Genomic DNA, 13,007 nt, shown 5'->3' with positions numbered 1-13,007 from the left:
CGTCCAGAATTCTACCCATAAATGGCCTCCAAAACTTAGAAGCTTCTGTCCTTAAAATTTGAATGTCTTGCTTTTCTTGGTTGGTTACACTTGTTGAATAACTAGTTTCTAGTTAGCCAGCAGTAAGCATGTCCAGAGCCCCATCAAATACCTAAACATGTCTACAATTCTACCCCGTAAGTGTCTCCGAAACGTAGAACCATTTACCTATTCCAGAACCTTAAACTTTACCTATCCTAGTTTTTTCCGCACCCAAAATTCTACAAAGCGAAGCCTAGAAATTCTTGCATACACGCATCGCTGTTCCTTGTAACATGATCATATAAAAACATGAATCACCACAATGCTTCTAGTGCTATATTTGTAAAAGATAGATTCCTGGTGTGGTTGTTGCCATCAAAAGCAAGTACACTATGTGCAGAGTCACGTAAGAAAATAACAAAAACTTAACACTCTGGCTATCAATACACATAACAAAATGAAATCTGGAGACACCAATAATGCTGTTCGAGTAAAATAAAGCTGCACTATATTAAAAGAAACATGGACAAGAAACTCAGAAGTGATTTATTCTCTATTTCTTTTCATCAATGTCCTCTACACTGAGTTTAGACAAAAGAATTACAAATATCCAATGTCATGAACAATAATTCCTGTCACTTATTCACTAATATTCCAAAAATTCTAAACTGAAACCACATTTCTCAGGGTTAGTACAAGACATGAAATCAAAAAGCCCCATTCACTACAACAATAAATTTCACTATATAAACTCAATTAACCAACTACACATCATTTTACTGACTTCCTTCAATCTAATGTAAAAGAGTTAGTAGTACAATTAAGATTGAAACTTTAACAGAACTCCATCATTTTCCCCAAAAAAATCAATTACAAGTTTTACCAGAATCCGTAATCAACGACCTCTCGATTTTTTTCATCAATGTCCACTACATCGAGTGTAAACAATAAGAATTACAAACATCCAATGTCATAAAAAATAATTTCTTTCATTTATTCAGTATCCCAAAAATTCTAAACTCAAACCCCATTTCACAGGGTTAGTACAATATGAAATCAAACACTATGACAACAAAATTCATCATATAGCCTCAATAAACCACCTATATATCCCTTAACTTTCCTGTCTTCCTTCAATTTAATCTAAAACAATAGTATAGTCAAAATTGTAACTTTAAGAAAACTCCATCATTTCCAAAAAAAAAAAATTAATTAGAATTTTTACCCTTACGCCCCTGCTGTAGCTGGCGGTGCTGCAGTATCACCATCCCCCTCTTTTTCATTTCCTTCCATCTGCTGACTAAGCAGCAACTGCTTATTCTTCTCAAGTGCATTTGCAACTTCAGGTGGCATATACTTCTCGTCGTGTTTCGCCAACACTTCCGTAGCTGCAAAATAACAATCCCCGCCCCTCGCCTTTTTCGTCACCTCTAACTTCTTCTCACTCAAAATCCCACTTTCTTTCTTCTTCATCTCCTCCGTAAACGGCTTTACAAACCCTTCAACTACAACAGAATGCCCTTCCCTAAAAAGATCGGGCAACGACCCGTCATACTTAACCAAAATATCAGTAATCAAATCAGTAATCACAAATTCCATTTCAGGTGAATTAGGGATTGGTGTTACACTGTTTTCTAATACTAATCCGCCGAGTCGGAATTTTGATTTTGTAGGGTTTTGTGAGTGTTGTGATAGTGCGTCTGTAGGTGTTACGTAAAATACAAGCTGGTCTTGGAATTGGTTAAGGACTATTACTATGAATCCAGCTATGCAACTGAATGTGATAGCGTAAGTCCAGAGGCGCCGGGTTTGGAGTTGTCGGGCTCGGGCTCCGATATCGGGTCGGGCTGATCTGTGGGATTTAGCGGGCCGGGAGAGTGTGGAGAAGGATCGGAGGGTGAAAAGGGGTTGGTTAGGGTTGAAACGGGAAAAATTTAAGGGCTGTGATTGGCGGTGGAGGAGTGAAATTAAAGGGTGGGATTTGGGGAGAGTGGTGGTGGTCGTGGCGGCGGCGCCGGTAGTGACGGCGGAACGGAGGAGACGGGAAGCTAGACGAGAAGCTAAACGAGAAGTGAGATTTGAAGCCATTGAAATTTATTTATGTTTTGTGGAATTTCTCAAAAGGAGAGGAAATTGGGGTTATAGGGTTTAAAGGAATTTGTAAAGTTGTTAGCTTTAGAAGAATGTAGAAGGTGGCGAAAAGGAGAATTTAGAAGAAGAGCGTGCGGTCAAAGAGGTTGCAATTCACCCCTATTTTCTTTTTCCTTAAATTTCTATCGCTACCTATTAATATTCGATTATCTTATTATTTTATTATTTTATTTGAGTTATTTTATTATCTTATTATTTTACTTCGGTTATCTTATAAAAATAGTTTTTTTATCTTTACAAAATAGAGGTATCATATTTATGGGATTAGACTGGGGAGATTTGTAATTATTGTTGTTGCATAACAATTTTTTCAAAATTTATTTACGGTATAACAATTCATATATTACTCATTATCACATAAACAAGTCATTTTTCCATAACTTGTCTCCAAACTAACATCTCGGAACGTGTATCTTAAATGGCTGAAAATATGTCGTTTAGTTATGCCAAAATAATGATGAAGAATTTTAGAATTCATAGAATTGACGGGTCTTTGTTCTTGCCTTCTTTCTTTTAAAATGTTTTTATTGGTGCCATGTGTAAATTGTATATCTTCAATAACTGAATTTGGTCTCTAATTATTCCAAAATAATAATAAAGAAATTATAAAATTGGGGAGTTTTTGCTCGTCTTTTTCTTTTCATGTCTTCATTAATGCCTTGAGTCAAATATGTATCATCAATGACTGAAATTTGTTCTTTAATTTTGTCCCAAAATGATGATAAGGAATTTTAAAAAATAGAATAAAATCTGGCGGGTCTTTGTTACTACCTAAAAGGGGACAAGTGCACAGATAGCCAATTTAAGGGATGCTATTTAGGAACTAGTCAGTACTTATTTTGAACTGAAAAACTGAAATTCAGGACGCAATAGCTAATTCCTAAATGGCAGCACTTTGGAGCGGCTACCTTGTGTCATTTCTACACCTAAAGGGCTAAAACACACCTAGAAATCTATCTCTAAAACACACCTAGAAATCTATCCCTACAATGACATGCATTATAGATTTAGAAGATGCAGGTTGCAAAAGAGATGTAAATGAATTATAACCTAAGAAGGCAAACCAAAAAATAAGATGATATAATAAATGTCAATAAACAAGTAAGGACTATAGTAAGCATCAGTTCCTAAGGCCAACACCAAAGTGAAATCTCCCAGTCCTCTGGTCATTGAAGGCATACTCCAGTCTTAGAGGTCCTAATGGCGAGTCTACGCGAATACCAACTCCACATCCATATCCACTTCCAGGTTTTCGCCTTGGTCCAGCAGGATCACCTGTTAAGGAAAAACAATATTGAATTAAAAGCATGCCAAAGTGTAATATATGTCAAATCCCCCAGATTTAAACTGACTTGAGTAGAGTGCTTGTCAATGGAGCCTTAGTCAAGTAGATAAATTTTGATACTTTGATTGAATAGACAATTTAGTTTATAGTTCCCTTCATGTTTGTGAATTTAGCGGATGTTGCCTACAAAGGTGTCAAATGGGCTGATTGGACTGGATTTTGGCGGGTCAAAATCGGCTGAGTTAATAAATGGGAGGGTTATGAAGCTCCTCAAACTTGGGCAGGTTGAACAGGTCAAAATTTAATGCACTAATTTTGCCTCTCTAAGTTGCCTATTATCCCACAAGTATGGATGCTTATTCTATCAATCTGGTCGAAGTTAGACTACTCCTGCCATCAGAAAAGATTAAACATTGTAGTATACTCTGATACTTATGTTTAAGCAAAAAAAAACCTTTTTTTAGGGGGAGGGGGGTTAGCCAAAAGCAAACATCAGACCAGAGATACATACCAGGAACACTTGGACCAGAACCAAGATCTGTGCCATAATCAGCAAATACTGCCCCTTCTAATGGCCCCATCTGCAGAAGACGGGGAATATGATAAGAAAGATGATAGCATACAGTATTCAAGTCAAAGACGTTTAGCAGAGAACTAATATTGTAAGGAACGTATAGCTTAACAGAGGATGAAGCTGGAATGAAGACCATGGGAGACTAGGGTTAATAGTAGAGGCAAAAACCGTCTGGAAATTTTCTTCAATCTACCTAAGTACTGATGGATAAAGTTGCCTGATATTTGTACCGTTGGTAGGATGCAGCTACCGGGTGGCATAATCGAGGTGTGTATAAGTTGGCCAAAACCCTATCATTAACAAAAACCAAAGTAGAGGGAGAAGGAGACAGAGAAAGAGAGATCTAATAAATTGTAGGGAAAGACGCCCATATAGAGAGGGGTCTAAAAATCAACGAACTTTAGCAACAGCAATCTTGGTAGAGATGAGATAGCACCAGCATCATCGGGATAGATTAGAGAGATAGTGAAAACCACCAATATCTGGAGAAGTGTGTTGAACTATCAGATTATAGTTTCCAACTGCCTCCACTTACCAGAGGGAATGAAATTTCTCCACAGCCAACAACATAAGACCGGCCTGAGCCAACTGCGCCTTCTTCATATCCTCTCACACTATTGGTTCCACCAATGGCAAATGCTTCATGAGGCGGAAAATTTCCTACCACATGACCACCAGAGAAGCTGCAAAAGGAAACTCACAATAGCCAGCAACTTAATTTAGAGGAATTTATAAAGGATACAGTTGAAGGAAGAGCAGCCGAATTTAACATCTTTCTAGCTAGTCCTCACAAAATAATGGAGAATGTACCTTCCGAGAAGACGCATAGGACCTAATAAGACTCCTTTTCTAGCACGAGCATTGACTCTGTTGAAACCTAGCCACTCTGACCACACAGGAAGCCCTTGCTCCATATTGAAAACGAACTGCAAAACAGCAGGGTAAACAAGTTTGGAGTACATCAAGAATTCTTTCTATCTGTTTATTCACTAGACAAGGAGTCTGGCAGAATATTAGAAAACTGACCACCGAAGAACCAGGGTCACCAGAACCAGTATAGACAGTTTCAAGTTTGGCAAGCAACATATCATCGTGAGTGTTGCCACTGCAGCAGTTCAGAAAGAAACATATTGGACAATTTCTTATGGCCAGATATAACAACACTTTAGGCAGCATAAACCATTAACAATATATACCTAGCAGTAAGTGGACTACTGTAGTAGTCCCTTATAATAGGATTCCCTTTGTCATCCCGAGCACCAGCACGCTGAGAAATTCAAATAGGAAGGACAAGTAGCAAAGGCATTAACAGAAATGGGAAATAAAGGATGTCAGACACTGGAAATGATTAAAAAACTCCACTGATGCCCCAAGACTAGAAACGAGAAAAGAGTTTTCATCCTCCTTGGCACACTCTTAGTTCTTACAGTGCAATCTTATGGCGGAAAATATTATTCAAACTATTCATGCCCATCTTCTGCTGATTATTGCATAAATAACTCAAATTATTCCTAGGACTTGCTATCGTTGCATCGCTAAGCACAAGTGATATTTTTTTCTCCTCTTTTTGCTAGAGTAAAGTTGCCTCTGAACTCATCAGTCCGAAATATGCTCTTTATTTCCAAGTTTTCCACCAGTAATTAAATGCATTGACATGACGGTGATTACATCCAAAACCTCAAATATTCTTACTACGAAGGTCAGATGACTCATCCTAACTATCAGACTCTTCCGTAGCATTTTCTTCTCGAGTTCATTTATTGTAAAATATTTATGAACTTCTAAAAGCTATTAGAAAAAATTTTGAAATATGCAGAAGGTCATCCCACGTGATAATACCCCCATCCTAGCCAGATATTACACTTATTTGATATCCACATTCAACAGAGCGCATACAACAACAACAACCCAGTATAATCCCACAAGTAGGGTCTGGGGAGGGTAGAGTGTACGCATACCTTACCCCTACCCCCAAAGGGGTAGAGAGGCTGTTTTCGAAAGTCAACAGAGCGCATAATCAACCCTAATAGTAAATGAGAAGATAATAGATGACACCCCTTTCACAAGTTTCAAAATGAATTATAAACTTTACTAGCAGCCTGACATACCAATATTCAGACAAATGTTTAAACAACTCGTAAGGCTTTTATAAGAAAGGCGCTTATTCATGCCCAATTATCTATTCGTTTTCGTCTTGCAAAAGAATTAGTCTAAGTGGAGAATTGAAAAGGTTTTGGATGATTCTAATTGGTGACAGCATTGTAGTAGGACCACAATACAATCACCAAAATTACTTGGTAACAATGTAAATATAATGCACAATCACATTTAACATTCATCTTTTTATTAGATGTGGTTTTTTTTCTTGGATAAAGCATATTTAATGTTTATCTTTTAGAATGAATACTCCAAAGTTTAGGTAGTAGAGATCCTCTTTAGTCCCTGAAACAATACCAATTCAATGAAATTTTACGAATAACTCAAGATGAAAATTCAAAACTTTTAATTGCTAAATAACCCCATCCTAGAAATTCCCAACTCGACAAGAATTAGGGTTTCCTCCCGCATGCAGTAAATTTCACGCTAGGATATCCTGTACAGGCTACATGGATGAGAGGGTCTCTACACATTTTGATTGTTGACACCAAATACATCTCTCTTCGGGCCTTTTGGAAACAAGAGTTGAGTTTCTCACAGGCAGAAATTCTCATTCTCTTGGAGTCGCCATTTCAACTCAATGTCAGTTGGAGACTAGAAAATCAACTTTCACACTCTTCAAAAATCAATAAAGATCTTTATCACCATGCTTCCCTCTATAACCATGCAAACCATCCAATGGCAGAAAGTAAGATAATCATTCTGCGGATGGTGCATAAATTATCAGCAGCATTAATGTATAAGCTACCTGAAATATGATTCCAGCTGTTCCATTCCACTTTGGTCTGAACGGCCGGCTGTACTCAATCCCAGCCGTGACACGTCCTATCGTCAGGCTACCATCGGGTTGATTATGAACAAGCGTGCCAGGCGTCCTGGAATTCTAGTTAAAATATGAAGTCAGATAGAAATGAGCTCTGACTAACTGCCATGACATATGCTTTAGTAGATCTTAAATTACCTGTATCATAATTGATCTTGAAGTCCTCTTATCATCTCCTTCAATCCATGGATCTGTATAGTTTATCCGAAAAAGTGAGTCAATTTGCCCTCGCTCCAGTGACAAATTCAGCTTTTGATTTCTTCCGAAAAGATTTTTGTGGTATATGGCACAACTGAAATGGAAAGATAAACTGAACAGCATACTCTAGGAAAAAGATTTTGAAAGTGAAACTTTCTTTTTGGATTCAATGTGAAAATTAGCACACATCTTGAATATAATAGAAACTACTAATACTCAGCATGTATTGTTAACTACTAGCGCTGATGTCTGCCTATATTGATAAGGCTTTGTTTGAAAGAGCTATCCTATCTATTAACAGAAGTCCATGTAAGAATTCTAGTTTTATATTTTTTATAAAGAAAGAATTTGTGGCTGCTGGGATACTGAAGTTCATGTAAGAATTTATTTCCTGGAAGTGTCTGAGCTAAAAACCTCCCTAAACCCAGAACCACGTATCTTTTTTCTAAGAAAAGGTAGTCACATCGGCTTCTTTTTTCCGTTTACGGAAAAGCTATTTAGAGTATATTTGCAGCTTGTTAGAAATGAAGCACCAAAAAGTAGCAGAAATAGAGTAGATTTCGCAGAAGTGCTCCCCAAGGGATTGAGCTTAGTGCTTCTAAGTAGTCCACTGAATAAGCTGCTTTTTTTGAGAAAAGAAGTCAATTTAAACCCTTAACAGTTTTTTGAAAAGTTCTTCCTAATGTTAACTAAATTTAATTAAGAATTTCACATGCTGGGCATAAGTATAGGTTTCACCAGTACGGCAATGTGATTAACCACATCCTTATGTTAAGGACAAAAAATTTCAATTCAGACAACCTAGAAATGTAAACAACAAAGTGTTGGACAATCTTAAAAGAACATGGAAGAAGGTCAACCCTTGACCAAGATTGTTCAGAACCCCAAATAACGATCTCCTAAAGTTGAAGACACTACACCAAAAAGAATTCCCTACTACTGAAAGTACCTGCCAATCAATCCAGCAAGGGGTCCATTTGTGATCCTGAAATTGAAATACATACAATTAAAGAGGCAGTCAAGCAACCAAAAGAGACATTATAACAGAAAGTAGTTTTCAAAAATAATAACTTCTCAAATGTCACATACCCACTAGAAATTCCACCACCAGCAGAAATACCACCCCCACTTTTACGCTCAACAACATTCATAATTAAGTCTACCTTACCAGTATCTGCAATATTGCATGCAAAAAGTTAATTTACAGAAAGAGCAATAGATTACAGCATACAGAGCAAACGCCCAGAGGGGTAAGGAGGGGCCTTGACACCACCAAACTTTCTGTAGTGCATATGGTCTCTTTTATATGCACAGCATTCTATATAGTGCTTAATCATCGTCCGCCACCAGGTGCAACCAAGAGGACCCACAAGCAAAAAAATATTTTAGTTATTAATAAGGCTGTAAATTTACCAAACAGATATATCATGCTGTAACCACTAATGCCTTAGATCTAAATATTAACCACTCATTTCACAATTTTATTTAATTTTTATTCATTCTTGGATCTAATACATGTTATATTTGGCCTTTTATTTTTCTAGTTAAAATAGACTTTAATTTACAGGTTGCAGTCCAAAAGGCTCCTAGTAATTAAGGGTTGGCTTTCTTCCATGTTCAAGTAATTACTAGGAGCTTTTTGGACTACAACCCATACACTAATTCTTGGCGTAAGTATAGGTTTCACCATTTGATCACAACACATCTCCTAAATTGAAATGGTGTTTGTTACTATATTTTCCTAACCAGGACACTCTTTTCTTATGTTTTACTATATACCTTACAATACTTTTTGCTTTTGATACTATGTGTCATTTCATACTTAATTTCTGTTATGTAATGCTATTCCCGCACCCCAACTAGAAAAAGAAAACATCCTAGCTACGCCCCTCTTAACTAAGATAAAAATGCAGTTATGCACAAAGAGAGGTGCGACATGATTTGACAGTTAAAACCATCTTCGCTAAATCACCTCCAGCGGGTTGAGGGATAATGCTAACATCTTCCATAATGCCCATAGCTAAGACAGTGTCCACATCTCTTTTCCCTTGAAGCATGCTGTAAACCTAGACAAGAATAGTCAAAATTTCACATTCGAACTAGCACAAAGATAGCGGATTTCCCCGCAACAAAGATGAAATACAATTTGACAATTTCCCATGCAATTTGTAAAATCAGCAATTTCACTAATGCCAATTCACAAGTAAGAAATTATAGAACTAGCCAAGTGTAAGATAGAGTCTTTTGGTCATTTGATATTCATTACTAACTGGACCTCTCAATGAGAAAACCATGATTAAGGGGACCTCTCGCTATACACTGGTAAAAACATTCTCCAACTTTGTGACTTCTAGTAATAAATATTTGAATGGATAAACTAGTAAAAGCTAGAGCTTTCGCACTTGCAACAGACATAAAAGAGCAGAGTCTGGAAAAGAAGATAGAAGGAGGGTAATATGCCTAAATGCTAACGTTCTCTATCATGCTTCCCAAGTAACTAAAGTGCAGGTCAACTACCTTTGCAGCAAAATTTAGGATAACAGGAATCATTCAATCAGAAGGTGCAAAAAAATCCAATTGGACACATTTTATTTCCATTATATCTTTTTTAAGATCTAGCTGCATGCTTAAGACATGCAAGTGAGCTGCGAAGTGATGCTGGGATACTATTAACACAACGTAGAATTTCAGAAAACAAAAATCAGAGAATTTATAAACGTGTCAAGCATAAGTTAAGCTCACTTATTATTTTGAAACACTTAAACTCTAGAAATGGGGTTACCATTTGCAGAAAGAAATCAATTGTTTTGTACAAAACTCTTCCCTTATTAGAATGACGTGTGATACAAAATATTTGGAGAACGATCATTTAGAACAACAATGTTGTCTAGTGAGATGAATCAGCCACCATAAGAAAATTGGAACATCAAATATATATTCAGAGGAAAAACACTAAACTTATGCGAAAGCTAGCTATAACATTTAGGGCTTTCAGATAAACCCAAAAGAAGAAATTAAAACAAACCTATTGATCAAGACTGCAATCTTTTCATTTTCTTTTTTTCCCTGTGATTTTTTTTTTGCTTTCTAATAGGTGACAGAATTGTAACCTATAACTTCCTACTGATTTACCAAAATTGAAGTTGACAACTGCCAAGGAAAAAATGAGCAGCATATTAGCCTATAGAATGAGCCTCCTACCAAAGCATCAAAGTTTTGCAATATTAGAGGGCATAAACAAAAAAGAAAGAGGGATAATATGAAATTTGCTACTCTAACATACTTTAGCCTACTTTAATTCACTACACTCATAGAAACACAAAACTGCTAAGAACTCATTTCAAATTGTAAAAGTTTCTATGTATCAAAGACGTACATTAAAAGACATTTTCTAACACCAAGTTTTTAAAGGAATAAAAAATAAATGCTGTTAGAATAGGAAAGGCCAGTCTAACTATACCTGCCCTTTCTTCGTAGTAAGTTGCCGAAGTATAGTTTCAGGCCTTGTTTTCCCTACAGTTGGCTCACCACTGAGACATGCAAGCACGTGCAAGACATTGCTAAGAGCAATTGTATTCACCAAAAGGCATAGGTATAAGAAAGAAAGGTTCTTACGTCCTATCAAGGAAGCGGATGGCTATGTTATTCACCTCTGCTTCAGAAACTCCTAGCCTAATCATACCTCCAGAGAGCATCTCTACACTTGATACCTACAGGACAATAAGATAACTCAAATTTCCCACATCACAAATAAAGGCATCCAAAGGGGGGAAAATAATAACAACAGGCTGCAGTTATCATAGTGAAGTGCTAACCGCTCCAAAAAGACCCCGCTCCATGTACCAACCATTTATTGAGCTTATTATTTCATCTATCCGCTTGATATTAACAATTTTTCCTGCATTGCTTGAAAATAAGCACAGCATGGGTTGCATACTAGACAGAATGTAAGATATAGGCTGATTATTTAATATACTTGAAAGACAAATACAAAACAGAAGCTCATGCATATGAAAAGAAATGACAATACAGGACGCATAGCAAGAGTATAAGGAAGGCGTACCACATCCATCTCGAAAAGAATCCTCTATAAACCTTGCTGGAAGCACATTGGCTCCTTCACATACCAGACCATGGAACTCCTGGTTTGGTTCTACCTTATGCCAAAACATAACAGATATAAGCACTTACACATGGCAAACAGTGAGGAAATAATACATTTTCTGAATGCATTTGAATGTTTAGAAACTTTCAGTAATATAAAACAATCTTCATTTGCGTATCAAAAAGGAAACTCTTTTTATTCAATACAACTTTTATTGGTTTATCCTAGACTAATAATTACCTACTATTGTTACACTCTCAAAAAATAAGGTGAAATGTCACTATTTCTGGAGAAAAAAAAATTAACTTGTCAAAGCAATATAATTTTTCTTCTTTTTATGACATTGTATCCTGACACTATTCCACCACCAGCACAGGTACAGCCGCACCGAGTAACTCTACCCACCCAGGCTTAGGCTGATGGGATTCTAACCTAAGACCTCATTGTTCTCCTCCCACTTCATTGCAATGCAATATCTTATATCTCAATTTATTCATCATTTTCTGCTAAAAGAACCAACCTTTAAGCTAAACAAGATATCAATAAGTTCTTTTGTAAGCTAAATAACATATCAATTAGTTCTTCTTTAAGCTAAATAAGATATAAAACTTGTGGTGAGCATAGACATTTGTGTTGATCTCATCAAAGGTATAGGAAATTTAAATTTAAATTATTTCTAAATATAGAAATCTGTCATTTTTCCTGAACAATTTAAAAAGGAAAATGTTGCACATAAATTGGAGGGGAGGGAGTAATAGCTGAAGAAAAATGTACCTGAAAAACCAAGCGAATACCATCTCTAGTGTCAACAGCAACAGGCATACAAGAGCAAAAATACCCACTGTCAATTATTCTATGCACGTCTTCTTGTACCTCTCGTACAGTAAGTGCCGAATTGGGCCGACACGCTTTAAGCGCATTTAATGCTTCACTCTCCAAATCCTTCAGTTCAAGTTCTTCACCATCCTTGTTACGTACTAATACCTCACTAATCAGAACTCTCTCCTCATTCCCACTCCCCATTTTCGGGCCCGAGCCCGATAACTGAGTCGACCCGGGTAAGTCATCCGGGTTGTTCTGAACCTGACTCTGAGTCAATGCCATTGATGCAGAGCAGATGAGTGGGGTTTTTGGTAAATTCCAGTTAAATAGGTTGATGTTTCTGGGTTTTTTAAGGAATTGGAGAATTGCATTTTGGGGATTGAAATTTTGGTGAAATTTTGGGATTGGGAATTTGGATAAAGTTTGTAAAATTGGATTTTGGGGACTGGAATTTTGGAGAATTAAGTGGAGATTGGTGAAGAAAGGGTTTTTTTGGGTATGGTGTTGAAGAGGAGGAGAAAAGAGAGGGAGTTTGAGAGAAGAAGAAGTGAAGCGAACGTCGTCGTTTTGGGGCATAGCTGAATGTTTACTTGGCTCTGTAACAAACTAGGGTTTTAGGGGTTGAAGAAGATGAGAGACCGGAGAAGGGGACAAACACCTTTTTATGTTTTTTGGTCAATAAAATTCAGTAACATAAAATTATTAGAGAAAATGTATATATATTTTTGTATTTATGTATATTATAAACTCATAATATTTTATATATATATATATATATATATATATATATATATATATATATTGGTTAGTAAATATGTTCGGTCGACCAGTCAATTTTGCATTTTGTCCAAATTATTATGGTAGGGATCAC

The 13,007-nt window shown here is 36.6% G+C and overlaps 2 protein-coding genes across 4 annotated transcripts; both read right to left on the bottom strand.

Annotated features, from left to right (window-relative positions):
- Positions 1-991: 991 nt before the first annotated feature.
- LOC104115947 (cytochrome c-type biogenesis protein CcmE homolog, mitochondrial) lies at positions 992-2,254 on the bottom strand. The gene has a single exon (XM_009626693.4). It carries the CDS (start codon positions 2,107-2,109, stop codon positions 1,249-1,251), a length of 861 nt encoding a protein of 286 aa, XP_009624988.1. The 5' UTR covers positions 2,110-2,254; the 3' UTR covers positions 992-1,248.
- A 939-nt stretch (positions 2,255-3,193) lies between these two features.
- LOC104115946 (outer envelope protein 80, chloroplastic) lies at positions 3,194-12,804 on the bottom strand. Of its 3 annotated transcripts, none has more exons than XM_009626691.4 (16): positions 12,089-12,804; positions 11,273-11,366; positions 11,025-11,107; positions 10,825-10,919; positions 10,670-10,739; positions 9,182-9,275; positions 8,299-8,383; positions 8,159-8,194; positions 7,150-7,303; positions 6,937-7,071; positions 5,228-5,298; positions 5,058-5,136; positions 4,842-4,957; positions 4,567-4,714; positions 3,969-4,038; positions 3,194-3,447 (listed from the first exon to the last, which is right to left on the bottom strand). In XM_009626691.4, exons 1-16 carry the CDS (start codon positions 12,710-12,712, stop codon positions 3,293-3,295), a joined length of 2,109 nt encoding a protein of 702 aa, XP_009624986.1. In that variant the 5' UTR covers positions 12,713-12,804; the 3' UTR covers positions 3,194-3,292. The 3 variants fall into 3 exon arrangements, with proteins under 3 accessions (XP_009624986.1, XP_009624987.1, XP_018633113.1); XM_009626692.4 differs by having other exon boundaries at positions 11,025-11,115; positions 11,273-11,362; positions 12,089-12,230; XM_018777597.3 differs by having other exon boundaries at positions 11,273-11,362; positions 12,089-12,230.
- Positions 12,805-13,007: the final 203 nt, after the last annotated feature.

This window comes from Nicotiana tomentosiformis, chromosome 11 (genome assembly GCF_000390325.3).
Source record: "Nicotiana tomentosiformis chromosome 11, ASM39032v3, whole genome shotgun sequence".
Lineage (NCBI taxonomy): Eukaryota > Viridiplantae > Streptophyta > Magnoliopsida > Solanales > Solanaceae > Nicotiana > Nicotiana tomentosiformis.
Note: the sequence above shows the minus strand (reverse complement) of the source record. Positions and strands in the feature narration are given on the sequence as shown.